Consider the following 27,893-nt stretch of genomic DNA (forward strand, 5'->3'; position numbering starts at 1 on the left):
ACTATCCAAGTCAAGGGGAGAAAACTCCGGCTGTGCTGAAAGCCATAATTTTTTTTTGAGCAGAGTTGCTTAGGAAGGCAATGGCCAGGCTGATCCATCCTGCTCTCTGGCTGAAAAATGAGTTGAGTCGTTCAGAACAATCACGCATTAGTTTCACATTCAGAGGGGTAAGAAAATTCCTCAAGGTGGTTGGATGACATGAGGCTGAGAACAAAATTATAAATTTTCTGTTATGCAATTGCGACAGTGAGAACCAATTTTTGGTGCAATTGTCCAACCAAGCTGAGCTCTTCAGCCAACATTTCTAGAACTGTGGAAGACATCATCCTGCCTTGGTTCAAAACCAAAGAATGACTGTAGACCTGCTGCATTACATCCCCAATCATCCAGGTCCTGGAGTGACTCCTGTTGGCCTGTCAGGGAAACATAGCAAGCACTTTTCAGGACAAGGTGGAAAGGCCTCTTCACTAAGAGGCCTAAGTGAAGAGACCTTTCAGTCACAAAAATATTTTGGTGATTGACTTGATACAGTGAGGTTGAAAAGCTTAGTGAAAGTATTTCTGTCACGCATCATGTTATATTCACTCCGAACATCTCAATAAGGTTTGATAAACAGCCAATTGCTTGTTTTTTGTCTCATGACTTTTCTGCAAAGTCTGAGCTGCAGTGACCTTTGTAATCTGACCACGGTAAACAGAGACGAGCAGACGATCGGTTCTCCCTTTACTCTGAGCTCAACTCTCTGATTTTACATTTCAAAGGCTAAAATTATATCTACAGCTTTCATAACTCAATCCTTATACTTGACTTGTGAACAAGAAAATCGAAGTTTTCTGTAATTTTGTGAATAAATTATGTTAAACTGTTAATATTAATATTAACACATTTTATTTTTAGGCTTCTTTCTTTGCACTCAAGGTCAGCTTCAATCAATGAACCTAAGAAGAGACATATCATTCAAAGACACTATAAAAATAAAAGAAAAAATGTTATTTTAGTGAAACAGTGCAGTTGGGATTAGAGGGCATAGAGAACAACAGAGTCTACAGACAATAAAGTTACTAAAAGACTTTGATAAGAAGTCAGGAAGCTTCTTCTCAAGCCTTTATTCAGTGTTAACTCTGATCAAAGCAAGTGTGTTTGTTGTGTAGGAGTGTTGTGATGTGAGAGTGAAGATGGGTGGAGTCTCTGTTATCTGCAGCTATTTATGAGGTAGTGATTGACAGAGTCGTCACAGTCAGTCATGGGTCTTTCTGGGAGCCAGATGTGGACATGGACGCTGTGGGTCTTCTTTTGTGGGACATTGGTCGCCCCAATATCGGCCGAGCCGTAAGTTTATATGAACTTTTTGGAAGATTATTCGGTTTATTACTGTTGTCATAAAGTGTCATTCGGTAAATGATGACACTTTTAATGGACTTTTAATGCAACTTTTAGAGCAACTTTGCATTAAAAGTGTCATTATTTACCGAATGAAACTTCATGACAACAGTCATAGACATTCATTAAGACTCCTTCATGTTCATGACATGTGTTATGTCATCTTTTTGACAGTCTCATGTCAGTCTTATGCACACCCCATCAAATAAAGTGTTACTGAATATTCATAATTGATTGGGTTTGAATATAAATTGCAGGTATTCAGAGCAGTGAGATCATAGCTGTCTGTGTGGATCTGTCTGCAGACATTACATGGTGACCATGCCTGCCATTCTTGAAGCTGGAGCTCAGACCAAATTGTGTGCGAGTCTCATGGAGCCCAATGAGACTCTGACCATGACTGTCACTCTGACTTCACAAGAAGAGACTACAATCCTTCATGAGAAGACCTCCGGGGACGAGTTTCTTGAATGCATCCAGTTCCAGGTCAATCTTCAAGAAACATTTTTTTGCTGTCTATGTACACACATAAAAACAAGCCATTCATCATTGTAAGTAGACTTCTTTTTTGACTAAAAAAGAAGGATGAGAAAAAAATATCTTGCTGTCACAGGTCCCTTCAGTGGAAAACGAAGAGGTGACAAAATTTGAAGTTGAGGTGCGAGGAAAGACATTTTACTCAAAAGAAGTGAGGAAAGTCCAGATCAAAGCCTACCAACCACTGACCTTCATCCAAACAGACAAACCCATCTACCTCCCTGGACAAACAGGTCACTGGAACATCTGGTTAATAGAAAACTGTTTCAATCAATGTTCTCTTTGAAAACCCACTGATGTTTGCACGTAATGCAGCACAGTGGAAATCCTTCATCAAATAAACTCACATAGTTTCTTAAAACTTCTCCCAGTTCATTTCAGAGTGGTCTCAATGGATACAAAGTTCAGACTCGCCAATCAGATGGTAAGTGGATAAATTTAGTTCTCTAGAAAAAAAAATCAATTTAGAGTCCAAAGAAATCAAAAGGTTAATCTGATTACTCCTCTGTGATCTGTGAAGTGGGAAACTTTGACTTTCAAACAAACAGTTTGAAAGTCACCATGTTTTCCAGGTGGAAAACATGGTGAGATGTCAAAACACTAACATGCTAAACACAAACTAACCATCATTTATCTGAAAAGTGAAAACATGAGTTCTGGTTCTGAAGCGTACCTTCAGGTTGGCTTTTTTTTTCTTTTAGAAAAAAAAATCAATTTAGGGTCCAAACAAATCAAAAAGTTAGTTTGATTACTCTTTGAAACTTTGATCTTCAAAAATACAGGATGAGGAGTTCAGAGAAAACATTAAAAACTAAAAGGTTAAATGTAAACTGATAATCATTTATCTGAACCAGGTAGCAGTGAGTTCTGGTTAGCTAACACTGGAAACGGAGTGCTTTGAAAATGGACTTTTACCCTTGGAGCTTTTCCACATTTTCCTACGTTACTTTCACACACTTTATGGTATTTGTTAGCGTATGGAATAGACCAACACAAGCTAGTGTTGTTTTGTGAAAAATGAAGAAGAATGATGGATAGTTCTCAGAAGGTTTTTGAAGTTAAAATGCTAATGTGTGGCTTGAATGTATTCAACTCCTCTGAGGTTTGTGGGGTAATTGCAGCACATTTACATAATTTTCAAACTTAGGGACCATTATATTTCCACATTCTTTGTGAAACATATCAAACTCAAGCAGATGTAAAAATCATTTGATAATTTTGCCATAGTTATGCAATTGGATTTGGGACTTTGAGCCTCTGTAGTTCATGAATAGGCTAGAAGAAAACCTGTTCAGACTTGAATTGTTAATTTGCCTTCTATTCACTGCTTTGCTCCCAGAAGAATCTTCTTTGGCACGTCATGCAATAATAAAAATATTAATCATTTCAGGTTGTTACTCTAAACTACAAAATGAATAATCGTGGCACCACTGAGTAAAAATGAAATTTGTCATGTTAATCAGGTTTTTGTTCTTAAGTTTAACTCAGTCCCTTCTTTGTCCAACAGTACAAGATCATTGAACTCGAGGTAAGAAGAAGATACACAATCTTTTTTTGTCTTAAGCACAGAAACAGTTCAGCCTGTAAGTTGAGGGTTTTTTGCAACAGCTGGCTTTTTTTTTCCATTTGTGGCAACTATCCAGGGGCGCAGTTAGCAGGAAATAATTTTTCAGTTTCACTTTTAACCTTGTAAGTTCATCTCAGTGCACTTAAGAAGCACAGAGAAACTCAACATGAGTCCAATTCGAAGTTTTTACTGTTGAGGTGAGATGTGCAAACGACACATATGGTACAGCTCTCATTGTGATGTACTTGACTAAATAGGATCCAAACAACAACAGGATTGGACAGTGGCTCAATGAAACATCCAGCAGCAAAATACTGCAGCTCTCCTACAATTTAAACTCTGAAGCCCGTGAAGGAACCTACAGAGTCTCTGTGACAGTTCATACAAATAAGATCCAGCACTACTTCAGAGTGGAAAAGTACGGTATGTGAGGAATATTTTTTTCTTGATTGTTTTACACATAGTCTTTTCTCTTTATACCTTCTTGTTAACACGTACTGTTTTGGTGTTTAGTATTGCCTAAATTTTCCATAACCATGGATGCAAAAGACGAAGTCAGTATTGGGCAGGAAGAATTTGAAACTAAAGTCTGTTCAAAGTAAGTACAGGATATTTTCTAACAAGTAAGCACCAGAATAAATCAGTTCCTCTGGTGACTCTGGTCTGCTCTAATTTAACCAGGTATACATACGGACAGCCTGCGCCAGGAAGTGTTACAGTGAAGGTCTGCCGTCCTCTTGAGATTTATGGTTATGATAGACCAATGCTTCACATAAATCCAGAAGACCATAAGATAACGTCTCCCTGTGAAACGATGACAAAACAGGTAGAGTGACACATGCTGAATGTATGCTGGGACGAATCAGCAGTTTGTTTGATTCATTTATACAATCAGCATTAACAGGATTCAATCTTTTTCTATTATTGATTTAGAGCCCGTTTATTTCTTCACTAGGTTAGATGTGAAATTTGATCCATTTTTAAAATATAGACCAGCACACTTTTGTCCCTCAACCCAGCCAGAATTTCATGCCAAGTTTGAGCAGTCTAACGTTCAATCAATATCCAAATTTAGCAAAAGGCAAAAAGAGAGAGAGAAAAAGAACATCTTTAAGACTGAGATGAATTGATCTTTTTTTTTTTCTCAGATTGGAGTTGTCAGATGTAGATGTGCTTTTGTTTAGCCATTCAGCCCCCTTGTTATAGAGCTTACTGGTTACTAAGGGGTAAATCCAAGTGGTGGCTAGCTGAGCTAACTGCAAGTTAGAGAAAGCCATGTTAATTTGTGACATTAGTGATATTAGCTTGGTTTAAAGTTTCTGTCATGTAGCGATGGAGTGAAACAGGGTGTGCAATGCAGTCTGTTATTTTAAGGAGCTTGTTTCAAAGAAATGTGAAAGTCTAAAATGATGGTTTCAACTTTTTGTCTGTTTGGTGGGTCACCATTATTTTTTGCAATTTGGCTTTTCAGGTGGACAAAACAGGCTGCGCTATGTTTGAATTTAACATGTCAAGTTTCACCAAAATTGACAAAAAGATATTATCTGATAGACTTGATGTAAGTGCCACTATGGAAGAGGAAGGAACAGGTAAGTCTTGTTTACATGCTTTATGTTTCTTTTGTTAAAGCTGACTTTTTCACAATGACCCACGCAGCGATAAGATGGCTGTCATGACATGGAATATGTTTTTATATTCAGGTATTTCTCACTCACAAACGAAGAGAATAACAATTTCATATGTAATTGGAAAGCTGGCTTTTGTTGATCCTCCCAAGATTTATGACCAAGGCTCAAATTTGGAAGGAAAGGTAAGAATGATAAAGAGTTATCAAAAAGTATTTGTCCCCTTACACATTTTTTGCTTTTTTGTTACACTTTTGCTTTAGATCATCAAACAAATGTTAATATCAGACAAGGATAACCTGAACAAGGACAGAATATCATTTTAACATTATAGTTTAATTTATGTTATGAGAAAACAACCTGGTTCTGCGTTAAAAAAAACTGATCACCCCACTTCTTAAATCAATAACTATTGGTAAACAGTTTTTGAACAGCATGTTCAATTTTTCCAGCCCCATAAAGGAATAATCACTGCTTCACTTGTAAAACTTGAAAATAATCTAAAAAGACACTGTCTGACAAGATGAAGTAGGCTAAAATACCTCAAAAAGCAACCAATCATGTCTTAGTGTAATGTAGTTCAAAAACAGATCAAATCAATGACATGTTTCACTTTTAAAAAGTTGCACAGCAATTTTTAAAAGGCCGGTAGAGTGTAAAATTGAGTTTTTTGTTCTTTAACTGTAGCATCAATTAGCAAAAGTTTGGTGCAACTGCATATTTGTCAAGCTCACTATACAAGATAGTTCTCAGTGCTACGCTGGTACAAACGTTAAAATTTCACGCAGGCATACAACGGTGGAGGGCAAAAAGACTAATCTTTTACATGTCATCCATAGCCGCGTTAACTCAGTGAAACTTAGAAATGTAGGTATTGATTTCGTGCTATGATCCACAGCAAAGTGATCTGTATTTGTCAAGCTACGCAGACTCGTTGCCATAGCAACTGACAACAATGCCACTTCATGTTTTAGGATTTAACACCAAAAGACATTCAAGAATTTATTTTGCACACAGAACAGAACATTTAGTCTGTTGTTGTAGTACGTTTTAGGCTTAATGTTTAATTAATAAATAATTGCTGTGGTAGATTAGCTACCGCTTCTACTTTACTGAATTATTTAGACATACAGCCCACAAAACGCACATTTCATTAAAAAAAACATCTTATTGCTGTCTTACCTTTATGTATCAATGAAATCCATGCACCACTAATTCTGCACAAAAATCTGTTCATCCAAAGCCAAGTCTATCCTCGGCATGTCTTTTCTACTCTGTTAAGAATCATCAAACTCTTCCTTTAGTTATTATCTCCTGCTTCAATTGAAAATCCACTTTAGAAAACTGTTAAAGTGTAGATATGTAGTCTTTCATGTTTACGTCGGAAGAGAGGAGAAAACAAATCGCTGTACTTTACTTATTTACTGTATGGCTAGCTCCATGGCTAGCTCACTGTGTCTTACTCTACAGTTGTGCAGTCACAATATCTGGGATCATGAGCGCCCCCTGCCATGAGTCAAGAGAACTGCCTGTCTCACCTCGAGTCTGTTCTCTGCCGTTTCTGATCGCTCCTCCGCACAAAAAACACGATACAAACACAGTTGGTGACAAAAAAAAACAAAACACTGTACATTATATACATAAGCTAAATTATGGAAAATCAGTCCATATATTAAATGTTTTTTAGCCATTTCATTGCCGGCGTAGGACGAACTTGCTCCCATAGAATGGCAGCCAGTGCAGTTAGTGAGAGGTTGCGCAATCACAGGTGAGGCTCAGCTTCCTGCTGCCTCACCGGCTTCGGCTCTGAGCATCTGAATGGGAAAATGCGAAAATCCAGCGATTTTGATGAAAAAATAATCAGAATTGCTTAATCCAAGTAAAAAATAGATACTTTATAGTACAAACCACAGGGTGAAAATGGCAATATAAATGGTTTTATTATTATATATTATTTTTCCATGATGACAGGTGAGGCTCTGCCTCACCTGTCTCCCCTGACCGCACGTCACTGATATATATATATATATATATATATATATATATATATATATATATATATATATATTATTTTTTTTTCTAATCATGTTGGTCAATTTATAACGCAAAATTGTGTTTTCTATAGGTCAAGGCAGTTCACTACAATGACACACCCATTCCTGACATGCCGCTGTACTTGTTTGAGGGTCATGTTTGGTCTCCAAACTTACTGCAGAACCTCACAACTGACACAGATGGCTTTGCTTCATTCTCTATCGGCACAGAGACATTTAGTGGAGATGTCTCACTCACTGTGAGTAAATCACGACTCTAAAACAGTGGTTTTAGAACACAACTCCCCCTAAAAAACAAACCCTCTCGCAATCTCTTATAACCACCATCAGCTCTCCGTAAAGCTTGTTTTCTGTACAAACAGATAAGTTCCTCGCCAACATTGGAGTACAATGCATACAGATCGACTCACATTCGGGGAGGACTTCACAGAGTTCAGCAGTCCCAACCTCCTTCTGACGAAACCAAAAGCTCCAGCTCCTTGAAGATCAAAAAGAGCGACACAACACTTCCATGTGACAAAGAGGTGGAGATCTCCATTGACTACACTTTTGTTCGCGAACCACAGGGATCCGTGGACATTATGTATCTGGTGAGTAATTTCTCTGGTCAACGCTATTATCAATTATCTTATGAGTATTGAAATGAACTCCACTGACAGTTTCACATCAATGCTGTCTTTGTGGTGGTTGGTTTTTGCAAGCAGTGCTCTGATTGCTGGCCTGAAGGCAGAACTTTAAACAGTTTGTGACCAGGATGAGTGTGGTCCTAAGAAATGGACCACATTTCTTAGGACCACACTGCCCTTTACCGTACCTGAGACCTGTACAAGTCCTGGATGGAGGGAGGGTCACCCCGATGAACCTCTCTTCAGATCCAATTGCTCATTGTAGTTTGGACTTCTCATGCTTTGCAAATGAGCCAACCGACAATAATGGATGTGGGCAGGACAGACTCAGTAATGACAGTACAGATGATGACCACCAGCTCCTGTGCAAGGTTGTACCTCTTGAGCTGCTGCAGGAAAAAGACTCTGTTGACTCTAACAGTGTCTATTAGTAGGAACCCTCTCAGGGTGGTTCCTAGGAACCAGAAGTGATCCACAGTAGAAACAGTATTGCTGAGGATGATGAAGGAGGAGAGTATAGGAGATGTTCTCCGGAGGTCCACTGTCGTCTCCTCAGTCTTGAGCAAGTGTCAACCTACTGTCATATTTTGTGTTATCTGTGTTGCTTTGGACCAATATCATGTATGTGATCAGAAGACCTTGAGTTGCAGGATTAAGTCCCATTTCCTGAACCAAGAGTGAGATGTTTGGGTTTCCTAACTGGACCAACCACCCCTGCAATCTTATAAAAGTGGAAAACAATGGATGGGTGGATAGGTCATACTTAAACTAAAGACTTTCTGATTCAGTGTCAGCATTCAGTCTTTGGTAACAGTCAGCATACCTTGCAAAAATCTTTAAAATTGTGAGGTGATCTCAGGTCTTGAGCCCCTTTCACAAACCCACAGATTCTTTTCAGACGTAGTTCTGGGAAACTCCAGCTACATCTGAAGAAAAGTAACCTCAGGCCATGATGTTGCCACCACCACGTTTTATTGAGAGCATGGTGTGTTTTGGGGTATAGTTTAAATTTCCCCTTAAGGTTGGTAAGATGTTAGTCAGTTCTGGATGTTTTCTTTGGAGGAAATGTCCTACGTCTTGTAAACCTACTTCTTAGAGCAGACGTATGGAGAGTACAGAAGACTGTTGCCATATGGAGGACATAATCAGTACTGTCTTTGTCAAGCTCTTGGAGGCCTCCTAAAAGCTACAGCTGTGTGATCCTCCTTTGGGTCAAACATAGCCACTTCTGTTTTGTTTTCATTGAACTGTCAGTGTGTCTCAGCACAGCTGTGGCTACTATCCACTAGATTGTCAACATCAATGCCACCCTGGTCCAACCTGGACAGGTCTACTGGGGGGCAACACTGAGACAGATTTGGTTTGTTATTTCTTTGTCAGCAATTAATAGCATTAATTTCTCTAAAAATGCTCAGGTCGTATATAGAGGAGCTATTGGCGATGGAGGACAAACACAAGTTCAAGTGGAAGATAAACCAGGTGTGTGAAGACTGACGCTTCACTCAATCAAATCATTTCTTTTCAGATTTGAAGTCATATGTCAGTGAACTTAATGGATCTTTGTAAGAATGGCTGCATGGTTGTTTGTAAGGCAACTGCGTGTTTAAAACCGTTTTCTTTTCCAGTGACTGAGGGTGAGGTGTCCTTTAAGCTGACCGTGTCTCCTGACATGGCACCAGTGATCCAGGTTGTGGCTTACGCCGTCCTCCCCAGCAAGAATGTTATCGCTCACAGCGCCGAGTTCTCTACAGAAAAATGCTTCAGTAATAAGGTCAGTAGGAAAGAGAACACGTTGCACCAAACATAAATCACACTTGCATCTTAATCTTGACACTAGCCTTCTACTAGTTTCTAAAAGAGCAACATAAGTCATGTTACGCACACTGCAAAGCAAAAGTTACATTTATTTAACACCTCAAAAGTTGCTCTATAAAAATAGATTCAACAATTTATTTGGTAAATCATGTCATGTGTACATCATATGTGCTTGTCAGGTGTCTGTGGAGTTTTCTCCATCTTCAGCTGTTCCAGGAGAGGTGACCAAGCTGCAGCTGACGTCTCAACCCAACTCCCTGTGTGGGGTCAGCGCCGTCGACCAGAGTGTTCTCATCAAGGAACCTGGAATGACTCTGGATGAAGACAAGGTAACAGCTAACCACATTTAGCATTCCTTACACACATATCTTCCATGTTTTGAAGTAAAAGGGAAGTTTATACAAACAATATTGGGGAAAAAACAAACCCTTTTTTCCTCTTTTCAGATATTTTCCTTGCTGCCTGTCAGGGAAATGTCATATATACCATACCAGGTTGCAGATCCTGTCAAATGTTTACATGTGAGGCCAAGGAGATATGTTTTACCTTATCCAGGTGATGAAGATGATGCCCATTCAGTTTTTCAGGTACCGACTGACAGCAAAGTAAAACATATTAAATCTAAACATGCAACCTTCTTTTAAAATGCCATTTTATGTACTTTTTACTGTTTTGTCTAAAACTGTACAGAAAGTAGGACTGAAAACAGCAACCAATTTGGTGATGAGAATCCCAACGTGTCTCAGATTCAGAGGAAGAGAATATTATCAAGGTGTGTCACTGTGGCAACCATCAGCTTGTCAAGTGGTACAGCAGAAGAAATAACCTTAAAAACAGAAAGTGTGCCAATGTTTATTTGTATCTGTTTTACTTTTTTTCTGTGTTTTTAAAGGAATACCACAAGCGTATGGTGTTCAGTTAAGCAGAATGGGTGCTGCACCAGGTGTAGGGTATGCATCAGCCCCTGATATGCTTCCTGAACCAGTAGAAACAGTTCGTACCTTCTTCCCTGAGACCTGGATATGGGATCTTGTGGAAACTGGGTAAGACTTGCTTGTTCATCACCCACAGGGTCAATACAATCTAATGGCAGCATCTTCAAGGAGTTAGCACTATCCTTCAAATTTCCAACTCTGTCGACATGCTAAAAAAACGTGGCAGTGAAGGCGGCCGCACTAACCTGTCATCACTTTGTGAACATACAAACTTCCAGTGTTCCTCACAGTCATGTTGATAAAATGCATACTTTAATCCACTTCTATTTAACTTTGTCTGTGAAGTGCATGCTGAAACTTATCAGTGATTTGTGTTAATTTACCAAAACATCTCTACAAATACAGTTTGTATCTGACATTTAACCATGAAACTTCCCATGTTTTATGACACAGACACTTAAAACAAGTGAAAAACATAAAGAAACAGTTTTTAAACTGATAGATGAATATGAGAACTAAACAAAGTTATTTTTCCCATACATAATAATCATAATCCTTTTTATGCCCGTTTCCCTGTCTTGTGGAGGCCTACTATTGGCCCTTATTGAGTTAAACATTTTTTTTAACATAGCATCACCTTTAGGTTAGCTCTTCAAATTTGTAAGTCAAGGCTACTAAGCTTTAGGTGAGTAACGGTGTGAGCAGGCCTGTCAGGATAAATATCGAAATAAACGATAATATTGTTGTGTTGAGATGATTTTCAAGTAATGTAATGGTAATGGCATAATAATGCAAGAACACATTCTTAAAGATCACTAAACTTCAAATTCTAACAAACATTTACCACTGAAGCTAGAAGACATTTTAAATATCCAAAATAAATAAACATAATATGTGGTTGAAATATATAGTAGAAGCTACTTTAAGGAATATGTATGCATTGTGTATTATCCCTCACCCTAATGAAGTGTGATCCACAGTTTAACACAGTTTGCTTGTGTATCTGTTGATGCAGGCCTTCTGGGACCAAGGACATGTCCCTGTCTGTCCCAGACACCATCACCACCTGGGAGACGGAGACTTTCTGTTTGTCCCCTCAGGGTTTTGGTTTGGCTCCTCGTCAGAAGCTCACCGTCTTCCAGCCTTTCTTCCTGGAGCTCACCCTGCCCTACTCCATCATCCGGGGGGAGAACTTTGAGCTGAAGGCGACTGTCTTCAACTACCTGACCAAATGCATCATGGTAAGGGTTGATTTACCTGCTGACACTGCAGTGATTAGCAGTAATATAAATGTTCAATGGCAGTGAAAACAAGCAACATGTCCTGTCTTTAGTCTGACTTTATTTTTAACTAGCACTGTATCAGAAGATGTATGATTTTTTGCAGAGCCAAAAGAAATGTTACCCTTTGCAAAAGGATTTTTAGATGTCATTATTCACCACAAAAACAAAATTTAGCTGCTTCTGTAGCTGCAATATAGCTCATACATGAGATGAAGTATGTTAGACGGTTCTAAAATGCTATTGGATTGTTCAACATGTCCAAGATGTGTTGCACATGTACAAAGCACACAGAGAGCGCAATAGATGAATCCATACAGAGTCCAGAGCGTTAAACTTGTTTTCTGTAACAGGTTAAAGTGTCTGCAGCCCCCTCCTCAGATTACTCCCTCAGCCCCCTCTCTGGGGATCAGTACACTTCCTGTCTGTGTGCCAATGAGCGGAAGACCCTGAGCTGGACCATGAATCCCACAGCCTTGGGTGAGGATGAGACTTTTATTCAAACTTTAAATACTAGTTGTTACATAAGGTCAATAGACTTGGATCTCCGTTCCCCTTCAGAACTGTTTATTCTTGACAAATTCAGTGAAATCTCGGTCAGCCACTAGAGGATGAGATTCCTGCAGACTGAGGAATCACATCCTCAGTCTGCAAACAGATGATCTTGGTTGATGTTTTTTAGGGGTTGTGAATGTGACTGTAACCGCTGAGGCCATTACATCTCACACTTCCTGTGACAACGAGATAGTGAGCATTCCAGACAGAGGCCGCATCGACACAGTGACCCGACCTCTGATTGTAAAGGTTGGTCTGATCAAAGAATTGTTAGGATTTGAGTTTTCTGTGTTTATTTTGATCCTGGTCCCTGTGAGTCTCTGGTGTCCTGTCTCCTCCCTAATTGTTTCCCAGGTGTGTCAGTTCCCCTAATTACTCCCTGTGTATTTTAGCCCACCTGTTGTCTCTGTCCTTTGTCAGATCCTTGTCAGTTGTCGTCTGTAGTCAGTAGTTCTCAGTTGAACTGGATAGTCCTGAGGCTCCCTGGCTCTGTGTCTTTTGTCTCTGCTGTGCTGCCTGATCTGGACTGTTTAGAGCCACATTGGTCATTAAATTCATCATCATCTTCATCACTATCTGGGTCTCTGCATTCGTTCTCACCAAACCACACTACAAATCATGACAAGAATATGTATAAAAAAGTCTTAAGGGGTACCTGTTACGCTTCCTTTTAAATAAGTTAGGTTAGGGTAGATATATGGGCGATATAAAACATGTCCATTCATTCTTTTGCACAAAATCTTTCTCAGATAAAGAGATTTCATTTGCCCACTTCTGCCAATTTTCAGCTCCTTTGAGAGTGAGCTACTTTAAGGTTTTGGCACTTTTCTGCAAATAAGCTGCCGGCCCCCCTAGTGCCCCAACAACTCAATGTTTACACTCACACGTTAGGTATGTCAGAATGGCTATTAAATCCTGAGTCAGATCCAGGAGCAGCAGAAGTGAAGCCTCCTGCACAACTATCAAGGATGCAGGAGCGGTTTCTGAATTGTTTAAGTCAACAACAAAACACTTGTTTTATACAACAGTAAAACCAGCTGACCAGCTCCGCTTGGGTTGCTAGGTTACAGGGCAACCTAGCAACCCAGAGTTAATATTCTGGAGATTTTTGAAACATTTCCTTTTCCAGACAACAAAAAACACCAACTCATGGCCAGAAAATGACTCTGTTTTCTTTAGTGTTTGGGCTGTTTCTGGACGGAGTAGAGTCTCAAATGGAAGTACAAAAAAATAAAATAAAACGTCCAAAAAACACATTTTGGATAATAGTTCCCCTTTAACACCTAAAATAATGAAATCTAACATTCTTTGATTGTCGACTTTTATCTCTCAACTCTGTCAGGCTGAAGGGGTTGAAGTAGTAAAGACACACAACTGGCTGCTCTGCCCCAAAGGTCAGTTTGATGTTCACCAAGCACAGATTGTCACAAATGTTTCATAAAGATCAGAGAAAATGTGTGTATTCACATCACATTGTTGTATACCTGCTGCTTGTTTTAATGGCTGATAGCAAATATCCAAAACTATTATTACCTTGATTTGTTTGGACTGTTTTTTTTCTTTTTTAATCTTTGCCATAAGCTCCACAGCTCTGAAGCTCAGACTGATAAAGATTCCCTCAGCACTCTGGATGCTCAAAACTAAAAGTGACACTGGCAGCATGACCTAGTTTCACAGCTGACCTATTGACCTCATGATTTTTTGATCATTGACATTTCAAACTAAGATAGCGTTTGGATCCATAAATATAGTAACCAGCAGATAATGAGACAATGACGTTTCATGAAACATCATGTTCTCCACTCAGGACTCTGTGAATTCAACACTCTTGATCCAAATGCACATGAAGCAGAAAACCATCAGAACTGAACCACATTCTTTAAAGACATGACAGCACTTTGTCACTAAGTCCATTTCATTTCTTCACCTCTAGATCTGCCTAAAGTAGATCTTTCAATATTCCAGTTTTAGTTGTTTATTTATGACCAGAAGGGAAACAGTAGGACAGCAGATTTATAAATGTTACACGAGTGTTTCAGTGAAACGTTCATGATTCTCTGACTTGTTGCATTATCTGTTTGTTTTAAAACTGGTCTTGTGAATGTTTTTGTGTAAACGCAGGAGAAGCTCTGACTGAGGAAACAGAGATACAGCTGCCTCAAAATGTGATTGATGGGTCAGGTCGTGCTGCGGTATCAGTCCTGGGTAAACTGCTTTAGTCAACCAAACACAGTTACTCCAGCTATCTGCTAATCCTCCAGTCATATTGTTGTACTGCCATAAGCTTCTTTACGTGTTTTAAACCTGCTAAATATTCTTCATATTATAAAATACAGAAATCTCTGTCAAGTGCAGTGAGATTTGTTTCTATGTTTTTATCACAGGTGACATTCTTGGCCGCGCCCTGCAGAACCTGGATGGTCTGCTGCAGATGCCGTACGGATGTGGGGAGCAGAACATGGCACTGCTGGCTCCCAACATCTACATCCTTGAATATCTAGAAAAATCCAATCAACTGACCCCAGTCATTAAGAAAAAGGCGTCCAACTTCTTAAGCAGCGGTAAGTCTCAGTCAGCTGTATAATGCACCTGAAGAAATCAAACACTGCAGACAGAATATGCTTCAGCATGTTTCATCTTCTAGCTGTGCCAGTGAAGTCTTGTATGCAGGTGTTTACTAAGTTTAATTTTCTTACAAAGCGTAACAAGAACATGCTTATATCTACAGGCACTATGTCTGCCTGGAATCTGCATGTTTCAGATTTAATGCACACAGTTGGTAACCTTGAAATGTTATATCAGTCCCAACATTAATTGCATTTCTATGGTCAGTGAGTCTCACTAAGCAATGGAAACTTGCAAAACAACCATTCAAGATTTTTTCCACTTATGTTCAAAATCTGAAAACTAACTGAGTGAAATATAAAAACTGTCGAAAGTGTTTTGTACACAAAGACTTAGAGCAAAATTTATATTATCTTTGTTTTGTTATACAGACATATAAAACGTTTCTTAGTGAACTCTGGAGGTTAACTTTCACACCTCATGTAAACTTGTTTGTGTTGATCTACAGGCTACCAGAGACAGCTGAACTACAAAGACAGAGACGGTGCATACAGCACATTTGGAACAGGACCAGGAAACACCTGGTGAGAACATCACTGACCAGTCTGAACACACTCTGTTACTCTGACCAAATCATCACATTTACACAGAACTGGGTTGAGGAATGAGGAATTTCCCTTTGAGTATTATTGGAAAGGGGTGCGGGTTGGAGTCCCCCCCCTCGCGCTGTTTTTTGTTTTTTTGTTTGTTTTTTTTCTGCCGATTCGAAGGGCAGAACTTCGACTCGGCGAGAAATTTAATGTTTTTGATTGTTTATTCAATGTTGCTTGACTCTGTTTTTGTGTTTAATGATGTAAAGCACTTTGAAATGCCTTGCTGCTGAAATGTGCTATACAAATAAAATTTGATTTGATTTGATAGAACATAACATGCACCCTAAATGATGAATCCTGTTTTTTGATGTATTATAATCTGTTTGTTTATTCATGTATTCACTGATACTGGAAAAATGCACAAAAAAGTAACTGTTTGCTGTATAGTGTTTTTTCTAATGATTGCATCAGTTTTACTCATTAAATGCAAGACTTTGTTTTTTTCTCAGGCTGACAGCTTTCGTTCTGAGATCTTTCTCTAAAGCTAAATCTTTTGTCTACATCGACCCAGAAAAACTCGAACAATCAAAGGTTTGGCTGGAACAAAAACAAAATGACAGCGGCTGCTTTCAGCAGTCAGGAAGGCTCTTCAACAACAGAATGAAGGTATGAAGGTTTCTCCCTGAAAGGTCAAAGATCATCTGGCTGCAGACCCTTCCAACAGAGATACAGTGGAGGCAATAACAGCTCTCATGTACATTGGAAATGTTTTGTTTCGTGTTCTTGTCCCATTTCACGTGGGACAAGAACAGAATTGGAGGTTTCAACAATAACCCAAAATGTGATGTTAATACTTTCAACTGAGAAAAACAGTAACAACTGACAGCATTTTAGGTTAAGACCTCTAGGCATGGGCACCGCCAGGAAACCAAGTTTCCTGGTTTGAATTTCTGACAGGGGCCCTTGGAATTGTCCTAACTTTCCCCCCCTTTACATTGCCCCTGCCTCTGGTAGAATGACAGCAGTTATCATCTTATTATTACAGAATTCACAGCAACTTCAATATTTCTAATTTAACTATGTAAAAAATAGGGCTACACAATTTACTGTGAATGAATGATCACTCACAAATGATGTTCAAAACTAAAAGTCGCAGAGTGCGCAGATGAGTGGAAGATAGGCATGTATCACAGCTGTCATCGCAATATTTATGAATATTATCGCCATCAGCAGATTATTTAATATTGTGGAGCCCTTTTAAAAGACAACATTGTAATTTTTCTCTAAGGAATCATTTGAAGCTGTCTGTGGGTTTTGACATTCCTGCATAATTTCCTAAAATGTTTATGTTCAGATTTAAGCTTTTGCCGTAGGGTTAGGGTTAGACCATATGTTTTATTTGGCCTAAACATAGACAAAACTTAACATTTAATCTTTCTCAGTAAGGTCTCTTTTCTGTTCTTCTTTCACACTCATTTTTTCAAACAAAAGAAAAATTGCATGATAGATTTTTCACTAATGGAATAATTAAACATTTGGATGATATTCTAATTAACTGAGAAACACTTGAAGGTTCATAGAAAAAAAAAAAAAACCCAAGATGATTTATTTGTGGCTTACAGCAGACGTTGCTGCCTCCTACTGGTGCTCTGCTGAGCAGCAGCCAGATCATTTCTTTTACATACAATGACATCTTGCCAGAATTGTTACAACTGCTTTTCCTGAAACCAAAATATATTTTTTTATGTGAGATGTTGGCTAAGCATGCAAAGGATCTGTAATAAACATACCACTTGACCTATCTGTGACTAGCGACCGTCCTCTCATAACCAAATCTCTGTGATGGTTCGTCTCCACAGGGTGGAGTGTCTGATGAAGTGACCCTAAGCGCTTACATAACCGCTGCCTTTTTGGAGATGAAAATATCCTCAGATGTGAGTAAATCTGAACAATTCTTCATGTTTCTTACCTGACATCTTGTAATTTTATGGATGTCAAATCCCAGCCTGTAATTAAATAAACATATGTTATAGTTCAGATTTAGCTATTTAACTATAAGGAGACTCCTCTTTGTTTGCTGATTGGTTCATTATGTATTGTGTGAGTAACTTGAGAGAAATTTGAGAGTGAAGGTTAAAACTGTGCCTAAAGAAACTCAATCATATTCAATATATAGTAGACTTGAAATAATCAACACTGTGGTATTTTGAATTGTCAAAGGATCGTGTGGTGGCACAGAGCCTGTTGTGCCTCAAAGAGTCCATCAATGATTTCAGCAACACCTACACCACAGCTCTGCTGGCGTACGTCTTCACACTGGCTGGAGACATGGAGACCAGAGCTCACCTCCTGCAGCACCTCGACTCAGTGGCCATCAAAGACGGTGAGTCGAGGTTTTGCTGGAAACGACTGACCAGATCAGATCAGTCTTTAGTCATGTTGTTTCTGGATGGTTGTTTTTAGGCAGCTCCATCCACTGGTCTCAGAGAGCAGCAGAAACATCAGCCTCTCTGTCTGTGGAGATCAGCTCCTATGTGCTGCTGGCCAAACTCTCTGCTTCCCACACTGCTGAAGACCTGGGGTACGCCTCAGGGATCGTTCGGTGGTTGACGACTCAGCAGAACTACTACGGAGGATTCTCCTCCACTCAGGTACTGGTTTTTTGTTCATATGACAAACCCGTATTACCTCATATCCAAAATGTTTAACATGTTCAAAAGACAATGTAAGTCTAAGTCATAATAATATCCTGAGATCTGGAACTCACAAACTCCTGAGCCACATTTCAGTAGGAAAACCAGTGGGATTAGAGCTAACTGTTGTGCCAAGAGGCAATGACAAGTTTTTTTTCCAGAAATTGGCAAACATGATGACCATTTATTCTAGGGTACACTTGCAACTTTACTCTGTATCTACACAGCAGCAGTGTCCTGCAAAAATCCTGCAAAAATCAGTAAAAATATCATCCAACATGACCCAACCAGTCAGTTGAACAATAAACTTGTCTGACCTCTCATCTCCTGTTTGGTATTGGTTGAGTGAAATTATTACATTTAGTTATGGAATTAAGACTCTACAAAAATGTTCACTTTTGGAAATGCTTCCTTTCCTTGTTTGCATTTTAGGCTTACAAATGCTACTTGACAACATCAATACTCATACAGTTCTGGGCAAACACCTTGTTCTGTCATTGTCTTGTATTTTGTGTGCTGTAGGACACGGTGGTGGCTCTTCAGGCTCTGTCCTTCTACTCCAGTCTGGTGTTCAGTCCTGAAGGTTCCAGCACAGTGACAGTTCAGTCTCCCAGTGGTCCGCTGACCTTTGATGTGACCCCAGACAACAAGCTGCTCTACCAGGAGAAGATGCTGCAGGGCGAGGCAGGAAAGTACAGCCTGGAGGTGAAGGGGACTGGATGTGTCTCAGTTCAGGTCGGTGGCAGCTTCCCATCACGAAGGAAAGTGACTTTTGTTCATTTCAATAATTCTGAAACTATATATAAAATACATATTTTTATTTTTAAATATAAACAAATACTACAATTAACAAGTACACATAATTCATATATCTTATTTTTGACTGTGGAAAGTTAGGGCAAAGTAAAATGTTCACCAGTTTACTTTCTAAAGATGAATAAACTCTCCTCTCTTGAGTTCCTCAGATCTCTCAGCACTACAACATCCCTCCTCCTCCTGATGCCACCACTATGAGCGTGGAGGTTTTACTGGAGTACGACTCCTCTCACAGACCACCCAAAGCCAGCCTGAAGCTCGTCTCGCAGTAAGTCAGAAACGTCAGGTTAACGGATGGATGCAAAAAATCTTCAAGGCCTCTTGAGTTCAGTTAAATCCATCATCAAGGAGACTAGTGAGGGAGGACACAAGGTCGCCGTCACTACGCTGAAGGAGTTACAAGCTTCAGCAGCTGAGCAGCTGTCCAGGTTCTTCACCACTCAAAGCTTTGTAGAAGAATGGGAATGAGAAAGCCACTGTTGAAGAAATCTTAGATCAAGGCTCAACTAGAGTTTACCGAAAGAGAGGGAGACTCTGTGGTGAAGAGGCAGACAGTGATTTGTGAATATATGCATCATTGCATATATTCATCTTAGTCATTATTTTGTAGAAATCAGTTTTTACTTTGATATTAAAGAGTTTTTTTATTTTTATTTTTTGTCAAAGCCAAATTTGGTTGATCATGATTGATTTGTAAATGCAATAAAAAATGTGAAACATCCAAGAGGATCAATATGTACTAAAGTCTCTGTACATTCTGCTCTCTGCTTGTCAAACAGCTTTTTTTTTTTACCTCAATGAAACTGATGGACGTAGATTTTAGGGTTCAGCAGCAAGTTGAGGTTAGGAGTATCTGTTTCTGACCTCTTATCTCTGAGCGACACAATTCTGTCTGGCATCTTATTTCAATCAATATTATTCAAATGGAGTTTTACTTTTGCTGAAATGCTTCATATTATTTCTGGACTTTTTTGTGGACATTTTGTCTCTTAGCATAAAATGAAGTCCCTGCAAACAAATAGAGATTGTATTTCTCCACTTCAACTACTCCACAGTCTGTTTCTGTGTTCCAGGTACAGTGGGAAAGAGGTGAGTACCAACATGGTGATCCTGGATATCACCTTGCTCTCAGGATTCATCCCTGACCCGCAGTCTTTGAAGAACGTGAGTAAAGCAGCGACTTCAACCTGAACCCAGGTGTTAGCAGAACTCTGGACCCGATCTCACAGTGGCGCTGATAATAAGGCTGCTGAATGTCTTCTGCTCACAGCTTGAAAAAGCTCTGCTGGTGGATCGGGTTGAACACAAGAACGACCATGTCGTGGTGTACTTGGAGGGGGTGAGACCAACCAGCAGCTCAGAACAACACAATATGACAGATGAATTTGTCACTCTGTTAAATTTCTGTTTTTGTTTTCTGTTCAGCTTGTGAAGGGGACACCGATCAACCACAGCCTGGAGCTCCTGCAGAAGATTCCTGTTCAGAACCTCAAACCAGCAGTGATCGCCCTCTATGACTACTACCAGCCCAGTAAATACTCTTACAAAAGAAAAAACATAATTTGAGTCACATTACCTTTTAGATAAATGAAATAACACATTTCCTATCACATCTTCCTCTTCTAGCTGACCGGACTGAGAAGGAATACAATGTGGCCAATCAAGGTACAAAAAATATCTGATATAATTAAACATCAACGACATTAATAGCCCAAATCTTTTCTTTTTATTATTATTGAAATGCACAAAATGTCTTGGGGTTAGACTCAGACTAAAAAATGTATTTGTGGCATCCAGTGGTGGGCACCACTAAATAAATTAAATTAAATGTGCTAACCTTAAAGCAGAGGTTCCCAAACTGTGGGGCGCGCCCCCTAGGGGTGGTGCCGTGTCATTGCAGGGGGGGCGCGGGAAGCCGTCTGGATGAAAAAAAAAACCCAAACATGAACACTGTATGCGCTGGGTTTTTACCTTAGAACGGCCAACTCTGTTATTCCTATGTCAATTTGATACAGTAGAGGCTTCCACAATTCCCATATTTGTGTCCTCTGTCACTTTTATCAGCAGTTAAAACTGTTTAATCCGTTGTTAACATGTTGTAACCTGTTTTTCTGAGCCGCATTTAAACGCAACATGAGCGCTACGACGCTCGCGCTGGGTTTCCACCTGTGAAGGAGACCTGCTGCTGCTGGGCGGAGCTACGTAGGTTTGTGTTAGAATCACGGCAGCAAACCAGCAAAACGCAAAGAACTTTTCACAGTTTTTCCCTCCAAACTAACCGACTGAGTTGAGTAAAGCTGTTGGATGCAGGTAATGTTAGCTAAAAGATGACTAGCTAATATCAATACAGAACCTTAAGCTTAACAAGTACCTTGTAGGCTACCGATGTTGGTGTCTATTTTCAGCTATGTACATTCATTTTGCCCCCAAAAAAGTCGATGCCCCCCCCCCGCCCCCCCCGTCACACGCATCGTTTCAACCAGACAGCCATTTGTAATCCATTGGGGGGTCGCAGAAAATGTTTGGGAACCACTGCCTTAAAGCAATAGTCATGAATATTATTTCTATTAATGCTAGTCCGCGGCTACTGCAACACGGTTATTAGCAGACCCTAATGCTACAAGATAGCATATTGCCCACAACAGGGTCAAACTTGTTACTGAACTGTTTGCGCTGCAAAAGGTGATTCTTTGGTTCAGACATTTCAATAATAGTTTCAGTTTTATAGTTGTTGAGTATTACTAACCGTTTCAGATTTTTGCCTAATTCACCATGTAGGAGAGGAAATGGAACTGCTGTGTAAATGGACCCACCCACTTCACAATAAGAGCACTAAAATAAACATTTAACTTCTTCATTTAAGAAAATTTAAACACAAAATGTTGAAATTTATTAAACTGAAGGTTTACCAAACAGCCAGGCAAAGTAGTGCTTTAGAATTTATCTGGAAAAATTTATTTATTGCTAAACATTTTCAAAGTTAGCAAAAACTCAAAAGTGCTAAAGAAAAAAAATTGCTCTGCTATTAGCCAATTAGTGCAGGGACTTCTAAACGTTTCACCTTTTGTCATCCAAAATAATAATAAAAAATAATTTCAGACCTTTCCATTTGCTGTTTTTTGTTTGTTTTGTTTTTATTTGTTTGGGTTTTGCAAGCGAGAGAAAACAATAAATCAACGACAGTTTTTGTCATGCTACCAGCAAGAATTCAAAACTAGTTTTACCATTGGCCAGAACCAATGAAAATCTTTCATAGCATTCTCAAATTGAAATAGTTTTGATTTGTAAAGGTTGTGTATATTTTCCTTTGGCTTTGTTCTCTTAAAGGTCGCCTAAAACAATATGGTGTTTTTGTAGAAAAGCAGCGTACAGCATTCAGATTTTGCTAAACTCTACAGTACTGTATTTAAAAAAACACATGCTTGGTTATTTTATGGAACTCTACTTATTATTAATAGTGATATATTTTCTTTTCTTTTTCCTCTGCAGTTTGAAGACTGACCTGAGCCATCAGTGATTCCAAATTTCCTTCAGTTTCTTTTTACAGCTAACATGAATTGTCTCTTACAGTTTACATTACATTTCAAGTGTATGTTTTTATGTTCATATGCAACTAAAGCATAATGGATAATATAATAAAATAAACTGATCCTTAAAAATGTTTCACAGTGCTATGATTATACCATTTGACCGTAGGAGACAAAGTTGTGCGTGTCCGTGTATATATACAACTTAAGCATGTACATACATGCTTAAGTTAAACTTTTTTTGTTGAGCAGCCATACACACACAACTTAAGCAACTTGATTATTATTAATACAACCTTTTTTATCCAAACATTTTAGATTTTTATTAGTTTAGCAGCAAATTGGTTGTGCATTATGAACTTCAATAATATTGAATCTTTCCATTTGTATAATTAATTAACTATAAAAAATATTTTAAAACAATACTCAAATTTATGGAAAAATTGTGATCAGGCTGAAGGTGAGACTGAGTAAGGATAAAATAGACTATTGTCAGAAATAATGTATTTCGCCCCGGCACTTTGAATAATGTAAGAATGCCTTCATTTTATCAGCGGCTAAGAGGATTTTGACGGTGAAAAACTGTCTGATTTGTTCTGGCAAACGTCCATCATGAATGCTTGATTATTATTGGTCCCAATTTGACGCGACTTACGCTTTGGGGAGGAGCATCAGGGAGTCATTTCTCCCGATGAAGGACAACAGAAAGTAGGAATGGGTCCGGCAACACCAAATGCTTCGGCGCATGCGTCAAGCACATAGACCAAAACCCGTGTCGGCGTGTGCATAGATATGATATAAGGATAGACCCTCATGGACCGCTCTCTCCTATTGTCGCTGACGAGATTTAGGGCGGCCATCTTGGAGCGGTCCACCACTCCACAGCGTTATGTGTTTAGCAGCACAATGACGTATCAGCGGATTTAATCGATCATAACACACTTTTTTGTTACTGTAAACCATATTCAAACATCTATCAAAGCAACATTTATTAACAATTGTATTTTCAATACATAGTTCATCATATTTAAATATGCTTAGTGGCTATAACAATAGAATAGGAATGGAATATTCTGATATCGATGTATGAAGAGCATATTACAAAGCACACAGCCGTTCATAATTTATTTAATAAATTATTTAGTAATATCAATACATATTTATATAACTATACAAACACAAATAAATAATGATTAATACTGAATAATATATATATATATATATATATATATATATATATATATATATATATATATATATATATATATATATATATATATATATGTTTTTCAGCTGAGGATTTACAGATTCAGAGATTCAGCAGCTGAGATTGAGTCCAGAATCCGATGTGAGATTCATCCGTGCTGCAATGAATCCCCAGATAGCACATGATGTTAAATCAACGTTGAAAAATGGTTAGAATGGTTGATTTTTGGTTGAAGTCGACAAATGACAGAGAATCAACCATCAAACAACCATCCACCTCCAGCCAAGTAACCAATGTTTAAACTGTGTCATTGAATCAATGTTGTTTTGTGGTTGAAATCTAATGAATGAAATGCTGATGTCTGATCAACGTCTGATCAATGTTGAATCAATGTTGAATCAATGTCAGCTGTTTTGCCACACCCCTTCCCCTCCTCTTCTCCTCATCAGCGCTCTGGGTCAAAGCATTTTATTAGTGAGTGGGGGTTATCACATTTTTAATAACACTGTAGAGGATAGTGGGTGGTGATTCATTTCTGTACATTTTTTTACTTGTTAAAAATTCATACTGACTGTTTGTCTGTGATATATTGACACGAAAACATCTACAACTTACTACAAGGAGTGAAGCTGTCCACCCCCACCATTTACATGAGTGGGATGTCCCAAACGCACAGCTGCTTTACTGTTGGCTTGTTTGTAAAAAGATGTTAATTCAATGTTGAATTATAATCATAAAGGTTGAATTTATGGTTAAGGTCAACGACAAAAGCTGGATCAACCATCAAACAACCATTCAATTCTAGAAAATTAACATCCATTGATTGAAATGCCACATCGAATCCAGTGTTGCAGGATTGCAGTGTGCCTAAAACTTGCACACTGCCCTGCAAGTTTTAGGAATTTCCCTAATTCAGAACACATAATTTTAATTGACATCTGATTAACAAGGGTTTTCTGAACTGAAAACACGCAGGTCAGTTTGATTGAGGACAAGGTTTGGGGAAGAACTAGCAATCTAAATGTCCAATCAATGTAAGCTGTTATTCGCACCCCTCCACCACCACCTGCCATTCAAACACCCAACCCCCTTCCCTCCACCTGCCAAAGACACACAACCCTTACCCCCCATCGCCCACCCCTCACCTGGCCCCATCTACCCCTCAATCGGGTGAAACAACTTTAATATTAAGTTAGGGTTTTTCGTTTTTCACATTTTAAAAGATTTTTTTGGCCCTAGTGGCTGTTATTTAATAGTTAATTGACAGGAAAGTGGGTAATGAGAGAAGGGGGAAGACATGCAGCAAAGGTCGCCAAGGTCGGAAATCGAACCTGCAACAGCTATGTTGAGCACTAAGGCCTCCATTGTGGGTTGTGCTTAACCCCTTCACCATCACAGCACAACCCATTTTAGGTGAGGGTTAATCATGTTTTAACTTAAGCACTATGTGTGACAACATTGAGTTGTGATTCCGTTCTGTATCCAGATTGCACATGATGGCAATTCAACATTGAATTAACATCTTTTGCCAACAAGCCAACAGCGAAGTGGCTGTGTGTTTGGGACATCCCACTCATGTAAATAGCAGGGGTGGATCGCTCCACTCCTTGTAGTAAGTTGTAGATGTTTTTGTGTCAATATATCACACACAAACGGTCAGTAGGACTTTTTATGAAAAAGTAAGAAAATGTACAGAAATGAATCATCACCCACTATCCTCTACAGTGGTTAATTTAAAATGTGATAACCCCCACTCACTAATAAAATGCTTTGACCCAGAGCGCTGATGAGGAGAAGAGGAGGGGAAGGGGTGTGGCAAAACAGCTGAGATTGATTCAACATTGATCAGACGTTGATCAGACATCAGCATTTCATTCATTAGATTTCAACCACAAAACAACATTGATTCAATGACACAGTTTCAACATTGGTTACTTGGCTGGAGGTGGATGGTTGTTTGATGGTTGATCAACCATCAGTTGTTGACCTCAACCAAAAATCAACCCTTCTAACTATAATTCAACATTGATTTACCATTGTGTGCAATCTGGGCAGTTTGTTGCAGCCCTCATCACCTCCTCATCTGCCCCTACTCCCTCCCAAACCTCCCCCCACCCAGCCGCTCCTCCCAACCTTCCCCTCTTTATCCCCTCTCATCCCTTCTTCCCTCCCCCTCCTTGAGCTCTGGGTCAGAACATTTTATTACTAGGTGGGGGTTAATCATGTTTCAAATTAAGCACTACATGTTGAGAACAGTGGGTTGTGATTCCTTTCTGTACATTTTCTTACTTGTCTGTAAATATTACTGACTGCATAATGTGTTGACACAACATCTACAAGTCTGTACTAGGAGTTGTACAGTCCACCTCCCCGTTTTTACACTAGTGGTTTGTCCCAACCAAACAGCCACTTTGCTGCTGGCTTGTTTGCTACCGGCTTCTGAATTGAATACTCTTCTGAGCAGTTTTATGGTAAGTTTTTCAATATTACTTTGATCTTAAATGTGTTTATTGAAAAATAAAGGCATTGTTTTGTGCCAATAGTAATCCTGGTTATTTTGGGGCAAAACATATATTTTTAATAATTGAGGTCATGTCTCCTTTTGTATTATTTTCATCCTACCCACCACTCCAGGACTAAGTATGAAATCCTGCGAGATTTTGTGGGATTTGAGTTTTTAAAATAGGGCGGGGCCTATTGTTTGGTCTGGGAGAGCATGTGGTGGACAAGGAAGTGTAAGGCTGGCTGGTCCAGGTGGGCTTTAAATTGTTGTGATAGTAATCACTTGTTTTTAACTTTTTATTATGATATGCTTAGGGTCGTGCTTAAATGAGCCTCTGTACCAGAACAGCTGAGTTGGATGATTACATGACCGTCTGCAGCCATCAAGAAGTGCAGAAGGTTGTTAATCATCCACAGATTCAATCCAGGTGAGGCAGAAGGGAAACACTTAACATGTAAGGCAGGTGAAACACTGAACTAAACCTGCTAATGACTGATTCAGTCTGTTGATCCTTGGATTGGTAACTGGTTAAATTGAACTGGACTATTGTTACTTGTGTGGGATCTTTATTAGCATATAGACACTTTTTAAGGAATTTAATCAACTTATTTAGAAATATTTGTAGTTGATGGAAGATTGAACCAGCTATTTGATGGAAGTTTATTCTGTATAAATTATAGATAATTTTTCCAACTACAGTATAAATCACCTTTTGTTCTATTTATTTGTCTCTGGTGTGTTAAATAAACCTGATCCTCCCTGAGTTTTATTGTTAGGTTTTCTGATGAACAGCCTTTATTTTAAATATTGATTTTATATCAATATCATAAATCCTACACTATACTGCAGCTTCATGGGTAAATGTAGTTGTATATGTAAACATTAAGATAAATGCTAATGAAAGATTAAGATGAATATTAATTTAACAGTGAGTGTACATGGGGAACTATATGGTTTGTATTTGTTCTCAGACCTGTAACCAGTACACTGTTTAATCTTTCAATGTCTTTCAGAAATTTTCAAATGTTTATCATCTTTCTAATTGGCACCTTCCTCACTTTTATTTTTGTGTTTTTCAGCCGTTGCTCTGCAGTTTGACCGAAAGCTGACTCTTGAGGACTGCAGTGGAACCGTCAAGAAGTGGCTTCATTACGCGCTAGAAGGAGAGGAAGACATCGCAAGGAATCAAAGTGACGCCAACCAGAGTCAAACTGGGGTTACTGCAACTTGTACTGTTTCCCTGGTTCATACAGTACAAAGCTTAACTTCATGGACTCTGTTCTTCTGTGGACAACAGACTGTAGTTTTGACAGTCAAAAAGGAATCAAATATGTTTAAAGATCTGTCTCTCTTTTCTTAAATAAAATGTTAAATCAAACCCATGTTGTCATATTTAACCTTTTTTACACAGTTTACCCACCATGTGCCAATAATATAGTGTTTAACACCAGTGAAGAAACTTTTAGTAGCATGTTATGATGTAGACCTATCAGACCTAAAAATGTACATAAATCCTTACCTTTCATTCAATATAAAATCAACCCAAATCTGCATGTAGATCCACGTTCAGATGATGGTTAAATCAACATTGATATGTCAGTTATGGTTGAAACCC

General features: G+C 38.8%; 1 protein-coding gene and 1 long non-coding RNA gene across 2 annotated transcripts; both read left to right on the forward strand.

The window, feature by feature from the left end:
- Window positions 1-1,212: 1,212 nt before the first annotated feature.
- Window positions 1,213-22,700, forward strand: LOC106911831 (alpha-2-macroglobulin-like). Its single transcript, XM_088011475.1, has 36 exons — window positions 1,213-1,329; window positions 1,686-1,866; window positions 1,994-2,150; window positions 2,289-2,341; window positions 3,425-3,445; window positions 3,742-3,907; window positions 3,998-4,082; window positions 4,166-4,310; window positions 4,956-5,073; window positions 5,185-5,294; window positions 7,235-7,402; window positions 7,526-7,753; window positions 9,205-9,268; window positions 9,415-9,560; window positions 9,784-9,933; window positions 10,051-10,191; window positions 10,295-10,376; window positions 10,497-10,647; window positions 11,555-11,780; window positions 12,173-12,299; window positions 12,502-12,623; window positions 13,717-13,768; window positions 14,496-14,579; window positions 14,759-14,935; window positions 15,448-15,523; window positions 16,042-16,198; window positions 17,392-17,466; window positions 17,753-17,915; window positions 17,996-18,183; window positions 18,748-18,960; window positions 19,191-19,309; window positions 20,115-20,205; window positions 20,312-20,380; window positions 20,467-20,572; window positions 20,668-20,706; window positions 22,531-22,700. Exons 1-36 carry the CDS (start codon window positions 1,244-1,246, stop codon window positions 22,533-22,535), a joined length of 4,341 nt encoding a protein of 1,446 aa, XP_087867601.1. The 5' UTR covers window positions 1,213-1,243; the 3' UTR covers window positions 22,536-22,700.
- Window positions 22,701-26,236: 3,536 nt separating this feature from the next.
- LOC148155668 (uncharacterized) lies at window positions 26,237-27,656 on the forward strand. The gene is made up of 2 exons (XR_015765142.1): window positions 26,237-26,705; window positions 27,358-27,656. It is a non-coding gene; the product is annotated as an uncharacterized LOC148155668 (long non-coding RNA).
- Window positions 27,657-27,893: the final 237 nt, after the last annotated feature.

This window comes from Poecilia mexicana, unplaced genomic scaffold (genome assembly GCF_051168715.1).
Source record: "Poecilia mexicana isolate PSO_F unplaced genomic scaffold, ASM5116871v1 scaffold_13, whole genome shotgun sequence".
NCBI lineage: Eukaryota > Metazoa > Chordata > Actinopteri > Cyprinodontiformes > Poeciliidae > Poecilia > Poecilia mexicana.